The following is a 23,667-nucleotide window of genomic DNA, read 5'->3' on the forward strand; positions in this document are numbered from 1 at the left end:
TCCCCTCCCCGCCTACCACCACATTCTGGATTCTTAGTTTTCTAAACTTCTCCAGGCTGGAAAGCCAACATAAAGTGGTGATCATATAGTGACTAGAATGGAACAGAAACAAAATTATGCCCTATAGCAACTGCAACTATGTTCATTGTTACATAAAAGGGACCAGAAAAACAATAGAGTAAGACACTTGCATTTCATTAAGATCTACAGACACACATACACCAAAACAATTAATGGAAGACAGTACAGACCTACAATTATTTCTTACTATCTTTAGTTTAAAAAAAAAAAGCAATGACTAATATATGCTAATATTGTCTATTCTCTTGACATATTGTCCCAGAAACTTAGAGGACCAGAAAAAATCACTGCTCAAACATGACTGACAAATTTAACATGTTCTGATCCAGAGTTGTAGCCTTCATAGGTAAATGAGCCTTTATAGTCACTTACAAGAATACTTCACACAGATTTGAAAGGTTACAACTAAGTACCATTACATCACACCTGTGACTGCTCAAGAACTGAATTCACCAGATCCTAAGACAAGTAGCTCTTCCAGGGATCAACCATGTTATTCTCCACATTAATGACTTCTCTCACTTACAAGTTTGGCACACAGTTAGGTCTGTATGTCTGAGAACATGGACATTAACACCTCAGGACTGCACTTTAGCATGCATTCTGAAAAGTCATCAAGAAACACACTCACTTCACAGTAAAATATCTTTTTCTCAGATTCCAGTTTGTGATCTTCTGGCTTAACTTCTTCAGTCACAGTGTTCATCCTGCAAAACTGGCTCACTGCATGCAATGAGAAAACAATACCAACATGAAGCCAGCTCTTGCTAACATGGTACTTTTCAGCAAACAACTGGGGACACGAGGGAAGCATTAGTTGAGTGAATTAAGGCGGCTTCATCTAGAAACGCCTTGGAACATCTTTTATCACGAGGACACCTTCACATCCTTAACCCTTCAGCCAACGGCACCCTCCCTTTCGCCTTTCTGCAGAGTTTTCACAGAGAGGCCGGCCACCACAGAGCACCGCTCTCCAGCCGTGTACAACCCTCGCTGCTCCCGCCTTCCGCGGCAGCCGGTACCTCAGCGGCAGCCGGTACCTCAGCGGCAGCCGGTACCGCAGCGGCAGCCGGTACCGCAGCGGCAGCCGGTACCTCAGCGGCAGCCGGTACCGCAGCGGCAGCCGGTACCGCAGCGGCAGCCGGTGCCTCAGCGGCAGCCGGTGCCTCACCGGCAGACGGTACCGCAGCGGCAGCCGGTGCCTCAGCGACAGCCGGTACCTCAGCGGCAGCCGGTGCCTCACCGGCAGCCGGTACCGCAGCGGCAGCCGGTACCTCAGCGGCAGCCGGTACCTCAGCGGCAGCCGGTACCGCAGCGGCAGCCGGTACCTCAGCGGCAGCCGGTACCTCAGCGGCAGCCGGTACCTCAGCGGCAGCCGGTGCCTCACCGGCAGCCGGTACCGCAGCGGCAGCCGGTGCCTCAGCGACAGCCGGTGCCTCAGCGGCAGCCGGTACCGCAGCGGCAGCCGGTACCGCAGCGGCAGCCGGTACCGCAGCGGCAGCCGGTACCGCAGCGGCAGCCGGTGCCTCACCGGCAGACGGTACCGCAGCGGCAGCCGGTACCGCAGCGGCAGCCGGTGCCTCAGCGGCAGCCGGTGCCTCACCGGCAGACAGTACCTCACCGGCAGACGGTGCCTCACCGGCAGACGGTACCTCACCGGCAGACGGTGCCTCACCGGCAGACGGTACCGCAGCGGCAGCCGGTACCGCAGCGGCAGCCGGTGCCTCAGCGGCAGCCGGTGCCTCACCGGCAGACGGTACCTCACCGGCAGACGGTACCCCAGCGACAGCCGGTACCTCAGCGGCAGCCGATACCGCAGCGGCGGCCGGTACCGCAGTGTCGCTCCCACCCACTGACCCTGGCGCCTACTTCCCCAAGGAGGGCTCACCGAGGCCCGCGGCCACAGCCCTGCCGGCGCGTCCCCACCCGGGCGGAATACAGCAGTACCCCCTCCGAGCGCGCAACCCCAGCGGCACCCAGGAGCTGACACTCCCCCCTCCCGTCACTTCCGCTGCTCCGCAGCAAACCAGGAGCCGAAACCGGGGACAGACAGACACACCCCCCCAACGCCACGCCCCGGTGATACGCAAGTAGCCAATAGAAAAGAAGTCTCCCGTCTCGACCAATGGGAAGCCAGCACAGTGTACGCGCCGCAGGGAGCTGAAGCCCTCCCTTCCCTCCAAGGCTGCTCCCTGGCGACCCCTGTCGGGCCGGAAAGGAGCTGCCTCGCCTCCCGCATCCGTGTCCCGTACAGCAGGGCGCAGTGGGGCTTGGAGAAAGGGCAGACAACGCACTCGGCAACGGCTTTAATTTAAATGCAAATATTTATTTTAAAAGGTCTTGACTTTACACTTCCGACCGGTAATAAATGTAAAATATAATTTAAGAAATACACTTGGAAGTTCCTTCTAAAAGCAGGCTGAGAAAACAGCACAAAAAAAAGTAACAGAAAAGTGCACTGGTTTTAAACAAAATGCCAAAATACCAAATCCACGATTTACTGCCTGCTTTTTAATAGCCCGCTAGTGATATACCTGGACGTCTATTATACTTGTATATGAAGCAGCATAGTCGATAATGGTTAGGTTACATGTTACCGAAGGTATTCCTGTTAAGTGTGGCTGGGTTGACTTCCCCACGGCAGCCTTTGCGGCCGGGACTGTGCCTGCCCGCTACCGGCCGGCCTCAGTATTTGAGCTGTCAAAGCAACCAGCACGTGAATCGCCTGCCTAAATGCACGCGGAATGGGCACAAACTGGTATGTATGTTTTCAGTAATGCTCAGGTCGTTGCGGTGTTCCCTCCAGAAACGTGCTCTGAATTTTGGGGATTATGGGGATTATGAGTTAGGCCAAAACTGCCGCTTGATCTCCATGTCCTCCACTGTGTTTCTTCAGGAAGAGTGGGAATGGCATTTTCAATGCAGGATTATTAGAGTTTGATGGTAGATTATGCCTCTTTTCAAGATGAATGATGATATTTTTCATGGTCATTTCTGTAACAGAGGCCTTTACATGGAGTCACATTAAAATGCTTGATAACTTTTTGTGGTTTTAATCTCAAAATCTAAAATGGGCTAATTGAAAACACTGCAGTATACACATTGTGTAATGCTTCCATACCCTTCTTAAAACAAAATACAAATTGAAAGTGCAATTGCACAGTGAAAGAATAAACACACGTAGAAAAAAAAATGCAAAAAGCAAAAAAGGAGCAAATGACTTTTTGAAGGAGAGACCATGTCTAAAGACAAAAGGATTTGGCAACAGAGGAAGTTCAGGTTAGATATAAGGAAGAAGTTCTTTACTGTGAGGGCGGTGAGGCACTAGAAGAGGTTGCCTAAAGAAGTGGTAAATGCTCCATCCCTGGCAGCGTTCAAAGCCAGGCTGGATGAGGCTTTGAGACCTGGTCTAGTGGGAGGCGTCCCTGCCCATGACAGGGGGTGGAACTAGGTGATCTTAAGGTCCTTTCAAACCCAAACCATCCTATGATATGTACTTGCAGAACTAAACTGTTGGTGATAGCTCAGAGTTTCTCGGCAGCACAATCTCCTTAAGAGAGGATGTTTCACCAGCAAAACAGGCTATTTTCTATTGTAGGAGTTCTGTGTAGTTGATGGATGCCTCTGTCTTATTAAGGATGGCAGGGGGGTAATGTGGGATTGCACTAATGCTTCATACTGAGCTAGAGGAAGGAGAAGTTTTTTTGGTGGGCACAGCTGCCTTTAAGAAAGAAAGTGTTCTTTGGTTTTGTTAAGTAGCTGTGTAGGGAGGAAGATATGCAAGGAAGGACCCTTTCAGAAGAAAGATGTTTATTGACTACAAAGAGGAAGAACCTTAATGTTTATGATAAGAGAACTGAATACTGCTACTGAGAACTGAGATAACTTTTGCCTTTTTGAAGTTTGTTCTGAGATTTTTTAAAAACACAAGAGTTGATGCTTGCCTCTTCTTATCTCACATTTTAAATGAACAAAAGAAAACATAAGATTCAGAAGGAAGACAGAGATATAATTCTTATGACACCCTGCTGTGCAAAAATAGGGAGCTCTAGACCAGTGCATTAGCTGACTTTTTTAGCATAGCCTCTGATTAGTTAAATGCAATTACTGAGGCTAGCTATGCAGCTGGTGTTCTTTCCATTACCTTCTGCCACATTTTTGTATTAGTCATTGGAATACCATAATTCCACCAGTAAAAATGTGAAACTGGAAGTTTTGGCTGTTACACAGCTGTCCCTGGAGCCCCACTGCATCAAGGAAATCCTGACAAACTTCAGACTGCACAGTCAGAGCACCAGCTGCACGACTGAGCTACAATTACCAGCAGCGAGAGTGTTAATGCAGACACTGAATTTGCCAGAATTTTAAAGACTAACCCCAGGAAAGGAGCAGGAGCACTTCATGCCTCCTAGAATGATGTTTTCAGTCTGATTGAGAAGTACAACTTAGCACTGAATTACTGCAATCCTTGTTTTTAAGAAGTTATTTTCTGCCTGAAAAGTTACACGTTCAGTTCTACATTAAAAATAAGGACATGGTTTCAGAGCAGAGTTATTAGTGGTGGGTGGAGAATTCATGCTGTAGTCACAGAATAATTACTCTTTGACAGCAATATATCAATCAAGGTGATCTTTCTCCCAAAAATCTTCTTAATCCATTTTTTTACTTTCCCTCCTAAACCTCTATCCAAATGAAATCTTTGCCTAAGCACAGGCAAGTACTTGGATCTCTGTATGTTTGGGTACCTTTCAAAAGTACTTTGTGGGTTTAGTATATTTGTGTAGACATATATATATGAACAAACGCTTTGTTCAGAAACATTTCTGATAGCATGATAGGGAAATGCATTTATAATGAGAAGAACGCATGCCATGTGTGCTCAAACACAACAAAGATGTATTCGTCAGGGTGGTAGTGTCTGTGAACATAAGCTACCAGCAGCCCCACCGTCTGAATCTCCTTCAGCTAGGTAAAAGCCTTGTGACTACAACCTGAGCATGGCCACCTGCAGAATCTCTTTGCTCACTACCCACTTGCAGAAGTTTGCTTCAGTTGTGACACATGATTTTGCATAGGATTTTGCAAGATTTAAAAGAGAGGAAGAAACTCTACAGGTAGAAATTCCTTTTCCAGTGAGAAATTTTCTGCAGTCTGGTTTAGGTTTAGAGGTTTTGTCTCAATATAATCAGAAGAGTCTTTCCATTTTGAATGTTTATGCTAGGACAGTAGGGAGAAAAAGGCAGCAGAAAGACAAGAACAACAGAACAGCTGTATACCACCATAATTCTGTTTTTTAGTTCTATCACACTGATGAGAAACAGTTGAGTATGTTAACTTTTTTCTCACTACCTAAGGCAATGTATGTATTTGTAGGTAGGCTGTTTTTTTAACTATTCCAATTAAAACATCACGCGCTGTTAAGACAATTCAATGGCTTTTCTGAAGTAACTACAGTGGTGAGGCTGCACTACTTCAGTTCCAGTATGGCTTCAATATAAAGAGTTAAGAAAGGCTTCCAGGCAGCAGAGGCTGACCTTATCCCATGGAATATTCTTTGCCTCAGGCTTGTTGCCTCTCATGTAAGTATTTTAAGCACTAGGAATTTGCAGAATTGCACATGCCCTGTTGCTGTCCAAACCATCAAAAGATCAGCACCCGAAGTCTTACTGAAGTGGCTGATGCACAAATGTCAGATTTCCCTATGACACCCAGAGACAATTAATTTCTAAAGATTTTAAGAATACATTACTGTGTTCTAACGAAGGGTGATTAAACCATAGACATATACTTTGCGCTACAGCATTACAATCAAGGAGCAGGGAGCCAGTCTTTCCTGCAGAGACTATAGGTACAGTCCCTTGACCTTTCATTTCACTAGTTGGATCTCCAAACTGAGGACCAACTGAAACTAGCTTACCGCTTGCACACTGCTGCCCTCACTCAGATGTTCAAAACAAAGCTCTACTTTGGTATCCAGAGAGTCTAAAGTGAATATAAATGATTGGTAGTGTTATCTACAGTGGAGGTCTTCCCCAGTTTCAGCCACTGGTAACTGCATCCCAGCAAACCTTAGAAGCAGCAGGAAAATCTACTGTTTTTTTCTGGACAAGTTTACTCTTAGCTCAAATTAGGTTGTTTTTCAGTAAAAATAGTGCTTACAGTGGTGTACTTCAGTTGGACTAGCATTCATATGGTGCTCGACAGCTTTCCACTGACAGATAAATCAGCAACATTGGCAGTATAGACAAGACCTTATTCAGCAGCTTTAGCATTGATAATAATCTCTGCTCTCTGTGGACTGAGAAACATCTCAGAAGGAGACATGTTCTTTTAGAGACATGAGCTTTTAGAACTGCTCACGTTCCATATAGAAAAAATATGGATGAATATAAAAAAATATCCCTGAACACAAGAATTCATTAGTTCATTCTGTCTCAACCTCTGGAGTGTTTATGGCTTAGGAGGTTTGAATACTGTCATCAGTCAGGTGTTGGAAAAAGAAAGGCATTTCTTTCAGCCTCTATGCTCCAGGTTCCTATTAGGTTAAGTGTTTGACTAGGAATTTCTTCTGCAAGAATACTTTTTTATTGTTGTTACAATAAGTACATTTGGAGGCTCTTAAAATGGACTTTTGGGCTGTGTTTGAGGAATACAAATACCAGCTCATTAATGATAACGGCTAAACATGAGTGACTGAAGGAACTGGTCTTTGTTTACTATCATAGTGACATATCGGCAGTGGTTAGCAGTTGTCCAAAAAGAGGATAAACTGCTGATCACCTTATAAGCACAGTTCTTAGGAGATTGATGGATGTGTGTGATAACTTAAAAAGAATTCCACTGATACCACATTTTTTCATGTGAGACCTGGAATAACTACGCGGCCATAAATTAACTGGGCCAAATTCAAATGTGATGTGCAGGATTAGTGTATTTGGGTTCAGACTTCATGGAACAATAAGGAAGCAAACCTGACTGCATTTACACAGTAGAGAGTCAGAAGGTGACATCTCATTTTTGAGTCATACGTTCATCCATCCTCCTAGAAGAAGGCTGTTACATCTCTTAAATTAGATTCTTTTACATGCAGAAGCTTCATCTACCTCTATAATATCAATTAAGATGTGTAAAATATGTCTGGGTTTGTTGGAAACATGAGAAAAATCATCCCAACTGAAGTAAACCAGAAAGCCTTAAAGTAGATATTTATGTTAACAAAATAGCCTTTATTCTGTAACAGAATGATCTGTAGAGAACTTCTATTGTTAGTATATGTTGTTCCACGCTGAAGAGAGAAATCTGGCTGATATAGATGTCCCATTGTAGTCATGTCAGGAAATACTTCTAAGCACAGATGAGGCATTCTGTGGTGCAGTCCTCTACAGAGCTGCACCTGATTTAAACACTTACATTGTGCAAAATGGCACCAGCACGTCCAGATTAGGACAACAGTGTTTTACAGTCATTGCATCAATGTAAATGATGAGAGAAGGTGCAAGGTAGTGCAAAACCAGGCCCAGGTACTCTCTCTCAGAGGGGTGTGACAGTGAGTCCAAGCATGGAATTAAATGAGCAGCTTTTCAGCAGTCTTGCTGTACATGAGCAGCCAGTTTGCTTGCCTGTAAGTATTTCTGCAGTTTGGCTTGAATTTATGTGATGTGAACAGTGGTGTACCAGAGAGCCCTGTAAATTCCACCATTGTAGTCTCACTTCAGAACATGTCTGATGTTGCACTGCATGCACTGGCAGCAGTATTAAAGCAAGGATATCAAGACTATCTTAAGTAAGAAGCAGCACATAGCCAACAGGGAGCTGATTTACCTCAGACGCACACACACAAAAAAAGATGCTTTCATGGCTTAGGCATGGTCAGCTGGACTATGGCAGAATTAATTCGAGCTACAGTAAAACATTATTGTCCCTCTTTACTGTGGACTCTTGTCTTTTGGCTGGGAATACTGCCTTCTGCAGGACAGCCATCAAAAGGTACCATTTCAGTGTAAAGTGCAGCATTTCAGGTCAAACTATTGTTCACAAGCACTTAACTGACATGCAAAGAATGTAATCTTTGCATGTCTACTCTAATGTACAGCCAAAAATTTCTGTCAGAGAAGACAGACAGTCTTGGAGAAGAGCAGCCTCCCAGGTGCAGAAACATTCCCCATAAACTACACTTATCGCGCATATTTCTAGCATTTGGGAGAAGTTTATGCCACTGTTCTGGCACGTAAAGCCATGCCTTTAGTGACTGGCAGATACAGAAATGACGACATTGTTATTATTTATAATATTTTGAAAAAGAAAACATTCATTATAGGGTTTCTTTCAAAAAGCACATATACATCTAAGCTTTTTTTTTTTTTGCCTTTTTTTTTTTTTAAATGATGTGGGTTTTATACAGGTGAAGTTGATATAAAGTTGACATAGTGCAATTTTAGAACAAAAGTTAGTGCAGGAGTCAAGCTACAACAACAATAAAAACCAAACCAGAAGTTGTACTTTTTTTTTTTTTTGGTGGAAATGCATCACTGCCTGGGTTCAAAGGAAAGCATCAGATCTGTTTTCAAAACCACTTTGTGCTTTCGAAATATATGCATCCTCCAGTTAGCTCTTGGTTTAAGAGATTAAGATTTTATTTTGGGAACGAAACTAGGATGCTTTTGAAAATAAGATATGTAATCTTAGTGTGGTGCTTGGTTTTGATGCCAGGTGACAATATCAAACAAGCTGTTATCAATCAAAGAAATACTATCAAATTAAAAAGTGCATTTCCTGTTAATGTTACAAGTAACAGCAATAAATATTGGGGAAATATTTTCTTCTCATGTATATTTTACAGCATTGGTAACTCACAGAAGTGGATAACATTCCGTTGTTCAGTCTTTCAAACAGCAACTTGAAAGGGTGATGGCTTTAGAATGGAAAAATATGGCTGCTAAAACGTCAGTGTTATCAAGGAAACTTGGGAAGAACTTCAGTTTGAAGTGAAATAATTTCTAATGCATTTTATGAAAGTAATTTGGTTTAATTAATGCTATCCTGTTGCCATCAGTTTAATGCTGAGATAAAGGAATAGCAGATGCTTCTTACTAGAATAGCAAAAAACTAAAAATACAAAAAAGCACTAAGGTAAACTGGCCACACTGAAGACCATAAACATTTTATGTTTGCACAGAGACATCCATATCAGCTTCAGAAAACCAAACAGAATAAAGGCAGGAAACAGAAATAGCTAGACCTTGGCAATTAATTGTAGACAAGCGAGGAAAGATGATAAAAGACAAATTAGCATGTATACCTGTGCAGTGAGCAGTGATTATTTTTCTGTGCCTGAGGTTTTATCTTTCTTTCTTTCCAAAGATCACCAAGAGAAGGGTAGTAGGGCAGTACAGGGTATATTATGTGTGTGTGTCTGTGTCTGCTTTTTTCTCATACACAGATGCGCACACACACACACACACACAAAATCTTTGCACTGGCTTTTAATTTTAGTAAATTATTTAACCCAGCTGGAAGAGAACCTACAACTTCATGCCTTTAACATTATAAATACTCCAAATGTTATAAAATCTATTGTAAAAATGTACATTCAGTGGATTTATGAGGCACAGGACCTGCTAATGTATTTTCAGGAAAGCTCGTGTGTACTCTGTTGTGTCCACTGCTGGACAATGGTGGAGAATCCAGGGGTTCACGCTTGATTGCTTGAACCAAGCAGGGGTTTTTAAATTCACACGGCATTTTAAACCCCTCATTATTCTGCTCTTTTTCCTCTCCTGGGCTGGGGCTATAGAAGTGGCCATAGCACGCCGTGTGTGTCAGGTCAGGCATGCTTTCCAAACACCCGGAGGAGTTCTGAGCATAAAACGGGGCCACCTCCTTGCTACGTGAACCCTTGCAAGATCTGTTCAGGTTTAGGTTGTTGGGATGATTTGCTACGATGCACTGCCAATTATGCGGCGTGTAAAGGCAGTGCCTTGGCTTCTGACAAGGTGAGGCTGGCTCGCAGAGGTCCAGTTCTGTTTTGAGATGTACTCTATTGGGGTAGCTAAACACCTGCTTTCTCATTGAGCCGTTCTCATCCACCCAGGTTCGGTTTTGCGACATCAGGTAGTTATCAGCAATGTTTTCAGAATCAGAATCATATTCTGTTTTGATAGGCATCTCCAAGGGAAAGGCTGTGTCATAGAAAGACTCTGAAGATAGGAATGGTCTCTGCATTTTCAGATGGTCCGTTGCATAGTTCTCTGCACAACGTTGTTGTACACCTGAGTGAGACTGGCAGCTTTCTGCGCTCCCCCAGTGGGAAGGGCAAGTTGATGCTAAGTTAAAGAAGCTTTGGTCTCTGTTGTAGAATGATCCAGCTCTCCTGTTTGAACATGTGTTCATTCGCTGGCTCATAGAACAAGAGCTTGAGTTTCTTAAAGTCCAGCTACTGTTTGTGGTGCAGTTGTTTTGAATACCTAAAACTGATGTGCTGGAACTGAGAGGTTCCTCTTGCATAAAACACTCACCATTTGTATGTGGCTCAAACTTCACTTTTACATTATCTTGTTCGTTTTTTACTGTTGTCCAGTTAAGATGCTTCCACTGGCCCAGAGTTTCAATGGTGCTGTTATAGGAAAGCCCCTCCAGGTTTCCTTTCAAACTGGCAAAACCACTTAGTATCTTCAGTTGTTCATCTTCCTCCCTTTCAATAACAGTTACAAAAAAAGTCAGTGAATCAGAGGTTTCTAAATGGATGTTTTCTAGCATACAAATGGAGTGGATCAACATACATTACAAGCAATATTTTGTTGTTAACTTAGTATGGGACTCTCACGCTCTTGTCCATATAACCTTTGCATTTGTTCGAGGGAAAAAAAGAGTGTGCATGCATCTGGACGTCATTGTGTACACAGCTACCTTTTCTGCGGCACTTTTTCATTGAAATTCTGACATGAATTTACTCTTACATTTCAGGCACATAGTTCACAAAGACCTTAAATATTGTAGTGCAGTATGGTAACTACCTTACACTTTTGTTCTTCCTTTAAAATCTATCTAAAAAATATTTGTGTGTAGAAAAATCTAGAGATAAAATGCAAAGAGTATCTTAAATGAGATGCATTTTGTTAACAAATAATTATTTGAACACATAAGGACTTTCTTATCAAAATGATTTGAGGGAGAACCATGGGGGTCTTATATTTTGAGAATGCAAATTTAGATGAGAAGAAATAAGATGCCTAAATTAAGTGGCCAGAATAGCACAGATGTTCATATTGAGCATAGATTTGTTTTCACATGTCAAGCATAACTTATGTGGCCTTTTGTTTTCTAAGATGGCCAGTGAATTAATTTTCCATAACCTCCAGCTGAAGTACTCAGTATTACTAAAAAGTTCTGTCAGACAAAGTTGCCTGAGCATTTCCAGCCCAATGCAGATGGCGTTCAGATCTTCAGGTTCAGGATTGTCTTGAATTCACTAACATGCTGATTCCAGACCAGGGGGGATCAGTGCTACAAAACCAACGCCTCCCTCCCTGAACAAAAAGTGGACTTCTGAATAAGAAAGGAGCATGAAAACCTGGAGAGCTAGTAAGCTGTTTAGAAGGCTTTTTCTTAGCTCGCTAGTAAGGACTGCTGCCTTAGGTATGGACTCAATGTGCAAGTATAAGATTTTCCAGTAGAGGGAGTCCATGTTGTTATAAAGAGAGACTGTCCCACTGTAATAAATGTATACTAAGAAAGGAGAATATTTTCTCTCTTTTTTAACATATTAAATATTTTCAGTCCTTTAATAGCTATTATTACTGCTATTATCTACAGTCTTGATATGTAAATGGAATGATACAAGTTTCCTGCGGAACTAGCTTCTCAGGAAATGGACTAATTAGTAAGGAATGGACTGATCAAAATGCAATCGTCACAAAAACTGAGATCCCAAATGAAGAATTTTACAGTGAAATAGCATCTAGTTAAAATTCTCCAAAAGGATGTATGGATGGATGTTCCCAGGAATGCAGCATACATTTTTACAACAACAACAACAACAACAACAAAAAACCTCCAAAAGAGTAGTAGTAAGGATGAAGTCTATTGCAGGCTATCAGAAAGACAAAACTGACTATAACTTCCCTGGCCAGATCTTGTAACACTACAGTCTGCAGGAACTATCAAGCACAAAGGAAGGATTTTAACCCCTCAGAGAGTAAAAATGACCCCACCTGGATTACTGCTTTTAGCTGTGGAAGGCCAGGTGGGATGGGGCTTTGAGCAACCTGGTCTAGTGGGAGTTGTCCCTACCCATGGCAAGGGGGGGTGGAACTGCATGAGCTTCAAGGTCTCTTTCAACCCAAACCATTCTATGATTCTATGATCAAAGAACATGCTTAATTACACAAAAAACATTTTAGAAGTAGAAACTTGAATATAAGAAACATCTACTTTCAATCTGTTCCTTAATAGAAGTTCGTTCCTTCACACAGCAAGATGACGTTTGTGCTGTCGCAGTAAAGTTGAAGAATTCCACCACCCTCAGGTGGGAGCTCTTCTGCTATTCATGTGGATACTGAGTGATACGCTGCCTGCAAGGGATAACTACACTGGAAGTTCAAAGACTTCTTCATGTATTTTTTCCACCTGTGAGACATCCTAACCCAGTGATATCAGCCACATATTTTCCACTGGGCCAGATGGTGGCTATGTACACCTGGCTCCTGCATATTCAGTCCACTCGGTATCTCTTCCCTCAGACTAGCTTAAAGAGATGCCTCAACAAGGCCCACAGGAAATGGAACAAACAATCCCATGGGGAAGGAAGAAAAGCTGATTTGGGAGGGAAGTATAAAACACAGTGGGGAAATCCTCTTTGAATGCAAATTTGTGAGATTAGCTTCCAGTCCAAGGCTGAGCCTACAACCAACTAGATGTATCTATCTACAAACATACAATGAATAGAAGCATCCCTGTTTAGATTAGGTTGAACATCCACAACTAAAAAAATGAGCTTGACTGTGACTCATAAAGACAAAAAACAAACCCAAAACAAACCTTAACATCATCAAATGTTTAAAAGTAGAAAAACTAGGACACTGAATCAGCAGAGAGTTACAGCTGTGAGTAAAACAAAACCACAAAATACACTTTTGTGCAAGAAAGTAAAAACATATCAATAGCCAAGAATTCTGGCTTTGAAGTATTCTGGTTTAGTGTGTATTTACATTCAATTTCAGGAGAAAAGTAGACTGAAGAAAAATAAAAGGTACTGTTTGGGATTATAACAGCCATTTCATACAATCCAAGACAAAAACGGATTCCCATTTCAAAAGTAAACTAAAGCCTCATTGAGCTCTTGTCTTAGGTCATGACAGGCCTTTCAAAGATCTCATACCTGAAGAATACATTATTTTGCTGAAACATGGAGTGTTTTTAGTATTGGAAAATATACTTACTTTAACATTTGCTGTTGGGCGAGGACATACTCTGAACAACCACTTCGATACAGAAGTTGAGTGTTGGCTTGAACCCAGACCCAATGATCTTCACTTTTTTGTACCTTGACTAGAGAAATGCCATTTTCTCCATTATTCTTTGCTATACAATTTAAAGGAAAATCTATTTTAATACAAGCAGTATTTAATATTTTTTCATACCTAAACTATGGGTGAATGTTCACACGTTTTTTTGCTGCTCTGGAATCATCAGCATAGGAAAATACAAGCTAAAACATGTCACAAAACAGGGCAAATTACATTGCAAAATAATTGGAAAAGCCTAATGAGGCACCTAAACAGTAACCAAGGATTTTGCAGTATTATTTGTTCATTATAATTTTTCCCTCTCTGTAGTAGTACTAACAGACAAAAAAAGTGTGTAAGAAAAATGGTGCTATAACAGAGGAATGGTTTTAAAGAAGTTAAGGACTTTCAGCAGGTATGACAGAAGGCTGAGCAAACTCTACTCAAGAAGAAGATACCCATTGGGGTAGACTCACCATCAAAATTTAATCCATTGAAAAATATGAAATACAGCATAGACTCTCATAATATTTCCACAGCCAGACGCTGGAAAAACATGAGTCAAAGCTGCAAGCAAATCATGAGTTTTAAAGACAATACCTTCTAATTTTCTTTGTTTTATGATCTTTGAAAAAAACCAGCATGTGTAACATGTCACCCAGTTTTCCTCATAGTGGAATAGATATTGTCATTAATTATTAAGATTTTCACATAATCTTACTAAATCAAGTGCTGCCATTTTTAGGAAAGCATAAGTTGAGCATTTACTGTGTTGTTTATATACCTGTAAATTTGGCATAACAGTATTTATTTCTACTTTGAAATAGCAGACTGATTCAGTACTACCTTTTGAGGCAGACAACTTTTTTTTGTATTAGTTCAAGGAAGGGCTTAAAAAGAAGAAAAAAGACAGCATTTGGAACAAAACCTGAAAAACCTAACAGGAGAAAAGACAAGGTTCTTTCTCCATACAGTGTATATAATCCAGGAGTACTTTGCAGACACACCTTTGATTTGGTTTTCAGCAATCTGTAATACATTAGTGAAAGCAGCACCTTCATGATGACTGTTTCTTCCATATAAATCTGCTGCTTCACACAGCCCTGAATTACTTTTGGAACTGGAGCTGTAGAAGACAGAAAATGTGGGAAAATCCTTGTCAGTGAATGAGACCACAGCAGAATCGTAGACTCTGAAAGATGGGATCTTCAAGCTATTGACCATTTGTAAAAAATTATGTTTGAAGTATATAGTAACCAGTACTAAATAATTACCCCTGTTTCCTGCATTATTTGGTTGCTCAAACTAGTGTGTGACTGGAGTTATGTATTCAATGAAGAAGAACAGTTGTGTTTAGGAATATTCTGCTCATGACTTACTATATCTGGAATAATAAATTTCAGCTTCAATTGAGACAAATTCTGTGTGTATTCTGCTCTGCCTATTGAGGTTACGTTCGAGGTACGTACACCACACTGACCAGCAATGCACTTAAGAGTTAGCATGACTTCAACTTGCAATAATCATTATATAGTTTGAACGGATTTCTTCCAATCTTTAGTTCAAAATGCATATTAAGGCTTCAAAACAGTGCTAAGTCTGTAACACTGCTTTACCAATTTTTCCCCTTATTAAGACCACCATTTAAAAAATTACCATATAAATTTGCCCACTATCCCTGGCTAGAATGCTGCAGGCCTGAACCAAAGGAAACACTGAAGTTAAATGCCTGCTTCATTCTTGTCAAATCCATGGCCACCATCCAGCTTGTTAGCAAAACTAAGTTCAGCACCTCTGATCTAGGAACTGAATTCTGATCATCAATTAATTTCACGTGGGCCATGGAAAAACCAGCAAGTGAAAATGACATTTCAACTCTATACCAAAAACCTGCACAGTCTATTAAATCAGCCTTCCAATAATTGAATTCTTGCAAAAAGGATGCATGTGCTAGACCCACATTACCCATCTGGATAGTAAATCCACACATACATGAGCATATTCTAATTAAAAGGCAAATTATGATGCTGTCAATGACACCGATGAGCTTTTTACTCTACAGCAATAGACCTCATTTCCATAAGGTCATATTTAAGGAAATAAGGAAATATCCAAGTCCAAATAATTGTGCTACCAGAAGATACTGAAATTTGAAAACTATTAGTGAAGATACTGACATTTGAAAGCTATTAGTAAAAATGCCTTTTCTTTTCCACTTTTACAACCAGTAGAATGAATTACTGCATTGGTAACTTCTGATGGTTAGGAAGATATCCCAAAATTCCAATTTTTCTATAAAACTATATATATAGTAATATAATTCTTAACATGTGTTATATATAAGGTATATTAAGGCTATATATTATAACCTACTTATGTATTATGTAATTTAATCCATATAAATTATTCACATTTCTAAGAAAAAAGTTTTAAAATGGAGAGTCATTTAGTCTACTTTGTGCTTTTTACATGCTTAATAAACATAAAGCCCATAGTATAATAACAGCTAAAAGAGTAATTTGAAAATACTTTGCATTCACTGCTGCTGCATCATCAGCTTTGTGTTTTGCTTTCACAAGCAGGCTTTTCATCTTCATCTCCGTCACAGAAGGGAGCAGAAGTGGTACCACTATGCAGAATAATGACAGCTGAGGTGGCAGTACTGTTCCTGATGAGGACTTCTTCCTTTGTCCAAAAAGAAACTTTAGTTTGCCTTGGAACTGCATTGTCTGTTTTACAAAAAAAGGAAAAAAAACAAAAAAGAAAAGAATTATCTTATGCATTTAGTGTTTAAACATTTGAAATGATAATACAACATACGAACCATGTTGTTTAACACCAGTTTTGAAACAGGGAGAAAAACTAGGAATCTCATTTTCTACACGCAGTTTAAACCATGCCATTTCAGAGGCATGGTGAGTGGAGGTACTATCAACAGTAAAATGAGACATTCGAGGCTGGTTTTTGTTTTTGTCTCTCCTGTGTATTTAAAGTAGAAGTTCTGTGTTATGTTCTGTACAGGCAGTGTATGGTGATACAAACAGTTATTTCCTCTGTGCCTCACTCTGAAGCTGGAACTTTTAGTTTTCCATGCTCTTTTCTCTCCAGTGAAATGGTTCCTGAGTTTCTTTCTTCTTGCCCTGCACTTTCTCTAGGAAGTATATGGACTGGCACAACCCAAGGGCTGTGCAGGCAGATGCCAAGGCAAAAGATATGCCCCAGATGACCAGATACAAAGCACACAGCTTGGAAGAAGCTATCTGTTCTTGCCTCAAACCTTCACATAATCAGAAGGCAGAGATCAAATTATTAACTTGAGCAGCAAACTGCTTCCTCTCAGAGAAAAAACTGACCAGAGAGAAATCAGTCCATTTGAGTTGGGCTTTTTCCAGAACTCCAAGATTAAAACAGGGATGCAGAAATGACTAACTGAATTGCTGTTTAGACCTGCACCAAATAAGCTCATCTTCCAGCAAATGAGCATCTGAAACAGAAGCTGTGTTTTCCTGTCTTGCGCTGATACTCTCATTTTCATTCCACATTCCATACTTCGTCATTGTATGTCAAAGAAACAACATTGGCCTTTACTAAGAAAATTGGGAAGTTATTTGTAGAAATGAGCCATTCCTAGTAAAGATATTTGAGGAGCGTGAGAGAGACTTTCTAATTCTGTTTTTTTATTATTAAAAGACCCTTGCAAAAAAAGAAAATGTATCATTATTATTGCTTCTCCTTAAAGCAAGTACTTTGTGCTTACACGTCAATTGTTGAAACTCAGGCTTGCCATCATTGTGCTAGGCCTAATACAAACTGAGGACAGATATCGTCCAAAAGAGCTTAAAACACAGAAGTCTATAGATTCTTTCAGTTTCAAATATTACAACCTCTCTTTTGCCATCACTCTTTATATGTATTAATGTCTTCAGGTACTTCTTGTTAGTGCACAGCAAATGAGAGGTGTATCTTGTCCATGGCTCCCCACAATATTCATGTTCAATATTTATGTTGAAGTATTTCTCATATGAAGTGATTAAAATCTAGTATGTCATGAATACAGTTCTCTAAGTGAAATTATACTTACAAGGAAACCAGAAGTACTGTCCAACAAGCAGCGAACTCGACAGATGAAACAACGAGTTAAAAAGGAGGAATAATCTGTTGTCACGCTGTCATTCTCTTGTGCTTTAAACAATTTACTGAGAATATATTCTTCTCCTAGGAACGACAGTGGAAGCAATATATATCAGATCACACTAAGAAAGAATGAAAATGTTCTGTAGCCAGTTGAAGAAACTGTTATGGAATTGATAAAGCCTACTTTATGGAAGGGCGAATATTAGATTGTCAGGTATAGATACATCTGCATATGCTTTTACCAAAAAAAAAAAAAGTAGAAAAGCCCTACAATGGGATTCAGGTGAGTTTCTTCAGAAACTTTGACTTTTTCTTTATTTCCTGAGTTTTTGTGATTTTTCATGATGCAAAGCAGGGTAACAGATGTTTCTGGTTTTGAGATCAGAGATCACAAAAAATACATTACGAAGAGGAACAAAATGAAAGGAAAAATACTAATGCCAGGAAAAAAACCCAAATTAACAACAACTGATAAGCTAATGTTCATCTGTTGCCTACTTGATTTTTAATGAAGCGTTTTCCAGTTTTGGACTACAAGTTGTCCTGGCTTCAGCTGTAACATTTTTTCTTCCTAGTAGCTGCTGCAGTGCTGTGTTTTGGCTTTAGTCTGAGAACAATGCTAGTAACACACCAATGTTTTAGTTGTTGCTAAGTAGCGCTTACCCTGATCAAGGACATTTTAAGTCTCTCATGCTCTGCCAGTGAGGAGGGGCACAGGAAGCTGGGAGGAAGCAGAGACAGGACACCTGACCCAAACTGACCAAAGGGGTATTCCATACCACAGCACGTCATGCCCAGTATATAAACTGGGAGGAGTCACCAGGAAGGGACCAATTGCTGCTCGGGTTGGGCTGGGTATTAGTCAGCAGGTGATGGGCAATTGTACTGTGCATCACTTGTGTTTATTGCGGTTTTTTCCCCTTTCCCCTTTTATTTTTCTATTCTCTTCACTTGTTATTTCCTTTATCATTACTATAATTACTATTATTAGCAGTAGTTTTATATTATACTGCAGTCATTGAACTGTTCTTATCTCAACCCATAGGGTTTGCATTCTTTCGATTCTCCTCCCCATCCTTTCCAGAAAAGGGAAGGAAGGTGAGCAAATGACTGTGTGGTGCTGAGTTGTGGCTGGGTCTAAGCCACAACACATGTGCATACCTTTTAAAATACTTATTTTCCAAAAGACAGAAATATTTATTTGTACAGAAGTGTGAACTCAGGCATTGAATTCTCCACTGTATTATGATGAAAAATCCAAATATTTGTTATTTTTTATAGTTAGAACTATTCATGCATCGTTCGTTTTCTGTGTACCCCCTACAAAATCTTGCAAAGTTCCTCTTATATCTGCAAAAAATATAAACTGCAAGAAATTGTACCAAAGTTTTCTGACTGTATTCCTGAGAACCTCATAAAGGCTACTGTAGGATTTCTTGCAAGTTTCGCCTTCCCCCATTTGGACACTGTGATTCCTCAGTTTCTTCCCTCAATTATTTCCTCATCCCCTGGTGAAATGCATACATTTTTCTGGGATCAACAATTCATCAACAAGCAAGTAAATCAACAATTAAACAGTTTCAAACCCACAGTATGTTCTCTAGCCATGATTTCAGCTTCACGCCTCATACAAGAGAAATGTTGAGCGCATGTATCCACCTGCCATTCTAAGGAAAAACAACCCTCAGAAGGAAAAGGGCATTGCTAAACCTACTTGTTCTTCTGATGACTCCTGCCTGCATAATTTTGCATGGAAAAACAAATGGCAGAAAGTGATGTTGCCATTGTGGTACCGTACAGAAAAGTTTTGCATGGGATTTTGGTTTTTTTGTCTTAATGAGAGGAATGCTGGTGTCCTAATCAGTGTGAATAAAAGCTTGGTAACATGGACATGAATGCTGTTGCTGGGTAAGAATATCTGTAAGTACACTAGTCAGAGAAAAATAAAGGACATATCAACTTTGTAGCCTCAATGGCACAAGCTACCCTAGAAATGTTAAGGATCAAGAACATCACCTGTGGGACAATAACATTACAAACGGCTGCCATGCAGCTTTCCAGTGAAAAATGTGACTTTACACGGGATAGACATGGGCATAGGTTGAGTGCAATTCTACCTTTATACAGTAGTGCCCATGTTTCCTGTCAACACATACAATCTCACCTGTTTCTGTCTGTAGTTGTTGTCCAGATAACATCTGGGGAGGATTCATGGCCCAGTGCAGTTGTCTACAGAAATCCTGACGGTCATCCACGTGAATGTAATCATATATGTTTTGGTGCATTACATCAGTCTGAAATAATTACAACAATTAATGTTTAATTTGTAAGTGTAGTGGGGCAGACACTTGTCTTTAGGTTAATACTTTACTTAAAATAATGGCTGGTGTAGGATACCTTCAGAGCAAAGATTGATTGAGGAAAGTTATTTCAGAGGCCCCTGTTTTACAGCATCTGCTTTCTGATTTCATATCCTAAGATGATTCTTTTTATTCTTAACTCTTTTGTGCATAGGCAAATGGGAATATTTAAAAAGTTCAACTGGCAGCCAGTGACAAGTGGCATGCCCCAAGGATTAATGCTGGGATCAACCCTGTTTAACTTCTTGTTTAGTGAACAATGGGATGAAGTGCACTTTCTGTAGGTGTGCAGCGAGTACCAACTGGGGAGAGCAGGATGGCTACTCAGACCTTGACAGGCTGTAAACCTGTAGACCTTGACAAGGCTACTGTAAACCAAGTAGACCTTGACAGGCTACTCAGCCCTTGATGGGCTGAGCAGGTTCAACAAAGCCAAATTGCTAATTTTGGGTACCCCATGAAAAGAAAGATACTAGCGTACAGAAGGGGGCCCAGGAGAACACTACCACCTCACTAAGAGGGCTGGAGCTATGACATAACAGAAGAGGAAGAACAGTTTTTTCAGCCTTAAGGGAAAACTTCAGGAGGAACTTACTGCTGTCTATATAATCCAAATAAGCAGGTAAAAAGAAGACAAAGCCCGACTCTTCTCAAAGGGACAAAGTGGGAGGACAAGAAGCAACAAACACAAGCCACAACATGGGAAACTGGGACTTGATACAAGCAGGGGGAAAAAAAATATGGACAGGGTGGTTAAACAATGGAATACGTCACACAGAGGGGTCATGGAAACTCAAAACTTGATCAGATGAGTCCCAGATCAACCTGCACTAACTCGATCTGCTTTGAGCAGGAGGTTGGACTAGATGACCTGCAGATGTCCTTTCCAAATACATGGTTCTGTTATTTTGTGACTTTACAATGTATTTGTTACGCATAGGCAACCAGTCTATATGTCTAAATGTCTATGTAGAGCAGCATTTTATACTGACATGGAAAAGAAACTTTTAGCTAAATCTTATTTTTGTGATGGATTACATTACTGTTAACAAAAACTTTACAAAAGGAACATTACAAGGAATTCATCTTCACCTGTCAGATCAAAAAAAGAAATTTAGTCTGAAATGGCATAGTAAAATGACTTCATTTCAGTAATACTGTATGTCTAATCAGCAGTAGTGGGATAAGGCTAAACAACTTAAATGCTGGATTTTAGAAAGCCAGTTAGCAGGAGTAACTTCAAGAAAGTCATTACAATAAGAGTGACTATGTATTGTAAATATTAGTTAATATATTCACCTGATGAAAGCCTAGATAGTCCACAATCGTTGATGACGCGTAAAATATCATTCCATCTGCACTCACCACCAATGCAAAACCGTTCAGAGACTAAAGGGAAACCAATATTAAAAATAATCAGAAAGCAAAGAGTAAAGTGGGTATAAAATGTAGTCATTTTAAGAATATTCTAGATCTGAAAAACATCACTCTACAAACAAGCTGAACATTACATTTTGCAGAAAGGCCTTTTTTTGTAACATGAAAGATGAATAACAATATGGAACATAGTTTTTTCTTATTTTTAATAAAGTTAGGATAAGTAATTTCAGTGTAACTACCATATTACATTACTAGTTTATTATCGACTTTAAATTTTATCATTAATTCATATAATTAAAAGCTTAATAGCAAGTGTCAAATACTCTTTTTGCTTTTAATTTAAAACATCACATTCCATAATAATTGCTTTGAATGTACATGAGTTGATACATATAGATAATATAATAATCTCCAACAGGAAAATTAAACACGTACGTGGTAGCTGTCACTTTAAAACTGGACTTGTAATTTAATGCACAGCTATTTTCATAAGCTTCTATGAAAATACCTATATGATGTAATCACATAAGTGCAGTGCATATATAAAGTAGGAAATAAATGCTTCACTGATATAGACCCATGTTTAGTCTAAAAAGAAAACCTGAATTAATTCTTATGGAGTCAGTGATGTAAGGGAAGTAAATAAATAAACAATATATAAATTAACAAGTAAAATAAGGATTAAAGGAACTACATGATGCAAACATCAAGATCATCATGCTGCATGCAGACTGACTAATTTTGCCTCTCTTCCCTTGGTAAAGATGCAGTAACATATCTTCATTCCAGCAGGCTTGTATTCCAAGGTTGTTTAGATGATCCTTTCATGTCTTGAGGACTTTCGAGATGACAGTTCAAATGGCTGCTGATGAAATACTGCTACATTATCACTATCATTGCTTCACCTTTCTTTCAATTTACTGTGGTAGCAATGTGCCTATTAATCCTGAGTTAATCCTGAAGCACAATGAGGGCAGATTTTCAATCACTCGGTAACCAGACACACTGACATATTTTTGTGAGCTTGGTTCTCTTTTTGGTTCCTAAATAAGGACCAGATTTCCAAGACTGCTTGAAGCCTGTTCCCACTGTGACAATGGTGGGCAGAATTTCAAGAGTTCAGTGCACAATAGACTGACCTCCTCAGAAGATTCGGCACCAATCAGAAATGTGGAGCACCTTTGGAAATGTGGCCCAATGGGACCACAGATGGTCAGGGGCTCTATGTCTCAAAGAACCTGTGAAATGATGACTGGAGAAATGCAGTGGAGAGACTGAAGTGGCTCAACTACCTTTGGAAAGAGCTGTAGCAGCAACTGATTCAACCAAGTCAGTGCTAACCCTGAGTCATGGCTAAGAATAAAGTGCAAATCATGGCTAAGAATAAAGTGCAAATCATTGCCAGGCCCAGGTCAGCTCTAAAGGTACAGACCCTTTCCAGAACAAGCATTATCTCTGCCTAGTTGGGTTTGTGCTGAACACTGGTTACCCCAGCTGACTCTCCAAGTGCAAGAAGTTGCTGGACTGCTGCTATTTTCTGCTCTAAATAATACCCAAATTCATCTTAGCACCTCACTAACCAGAAGACAATGTGTCAAGATTTCTACATATTCACACCTGTGCCTTTCACTGCACTGAGAGGAGCCTTCATAGATGATATCTGTCATATCCATGTCCAGTGTCAAGTGGAGACAAGAAAGCATTTCTGGCATCTTGTCTCTTTGGACTCATATTCACAGCAATGAAACCATCAGTGATGTGAGGTTAGGAATTTTATAACATTTTGAGCATCTAGCAGGCCTTTTAATTTGGACAGAATAAAAATTTCCACAAAGATAACCATAGGACATTTAAGGGAGCTCCTTCATATCTGTGGCTGTTACATACATGTTCCAAAAGATCTCCAGTCCTGCCTGTGCAGCTGGGGCAGGTAGAACTTTAGAACATTAAAGAAATGTTTGTAATTGAAGAAATGTTCTTAACCTATGCAAATAAATACAAGTTCTGTCTGGGAAGGCTTAACAAAATGACCATAGGATCTGAATATTAATAAAGAATCTCACATGTATCATGCCGAGCATCCTTGAAATGTGCTTGATCCTGCAGGTAAGCTGGAGTTTTTCAGCCCCTGTAAGAAATAGCTGGGGAGCACCTGCCTTTGCCAAAGATTGCTTTTATGAATCAAGAAATAAATGCCCCTATTCAAAAAT

At 40.2% G+C, this 23,667-nt stretch overlaps 2 protein-coding genes across 2 annotated transcripts in view; both read right to left on the reverse strand.

Annotated features, from left to right (window-relative positions):
- LOC136008474 (uncharacterized) overlaps window positions 1-2,072 on the reverse strand; it is a 29,562-nt gene extending 27,490 nt beyond the window's left edge. Inside the window, exons 1-2 of the mRNA XM_065667813.1 lie at window positions 1,970-2,072; window positions 713-804 (exon numbers count right to left, since the gene is read on the reverse strand). Of these exons, the coding sequence (XP_065523885.1) occupies window positions 713-787 (75 nt within the window). The 5' untranslated portion in view covers window positions 788-804; window positions 1,970-2,072. The remainder of the gene's footprint in view (window positions 1-712; window positions 805-1,969) is intronic.
- Window positions 2,073-9,651: 7,579 nt separating this feature from the next.
- Window positions 9,652-23,667, reverse strand: part of AHRR (aryl hydrocarbon receptor repressor) — an 86,738-nt gene continuing 72,722 nt past the window's right edge. The window contains exons 5-11 of the mRNA XM_065669327.1: window positions 21,377-21,466; window positions 19,882-20,011; window positions 17,665-17,798; window positions 16,113-16,312; window positions 14,591-14,709; window positions 13,518-13,659; window positions 9,652-10,771 (exon numbers count right to left, since the gene is read on the reverse strand). Coding sequence (XP_065525399.1) covers window positions 9,652-10,771; window positions 13,518-13,659; window positions 14,591-14,709; window positions 16,113-16,312; window positions 17,665-17,798; window positions 19,882-20,011; window positions 21,377-21,466 — 1,935 coding nt within the window. The remainder of the gene's footprint in view (window positions 10,772-13,517; window positions 13,660-14,590; window positions 14,710-16,112; window positions 16,313-17,664; window positions 17,799-19,881; window positions 20,012-21,376; window positions 21,467-23,667) is intronic.

The sequence above is a fragment of the Lathamus discolor genome, chromosome 2 (assembly GCF_037157495.1).
Source record: "Lathamus discolor isolate bLatDis1 chromosome 2, bLatDis1.hap1, whole genome shotgun sequence".
Taxonomy (NCBI): Eukaryota; Metazoa; Chordata; class Aves; order Psittaciformes; family Psittacidae; genus Lathamus; species Lathamus discolor.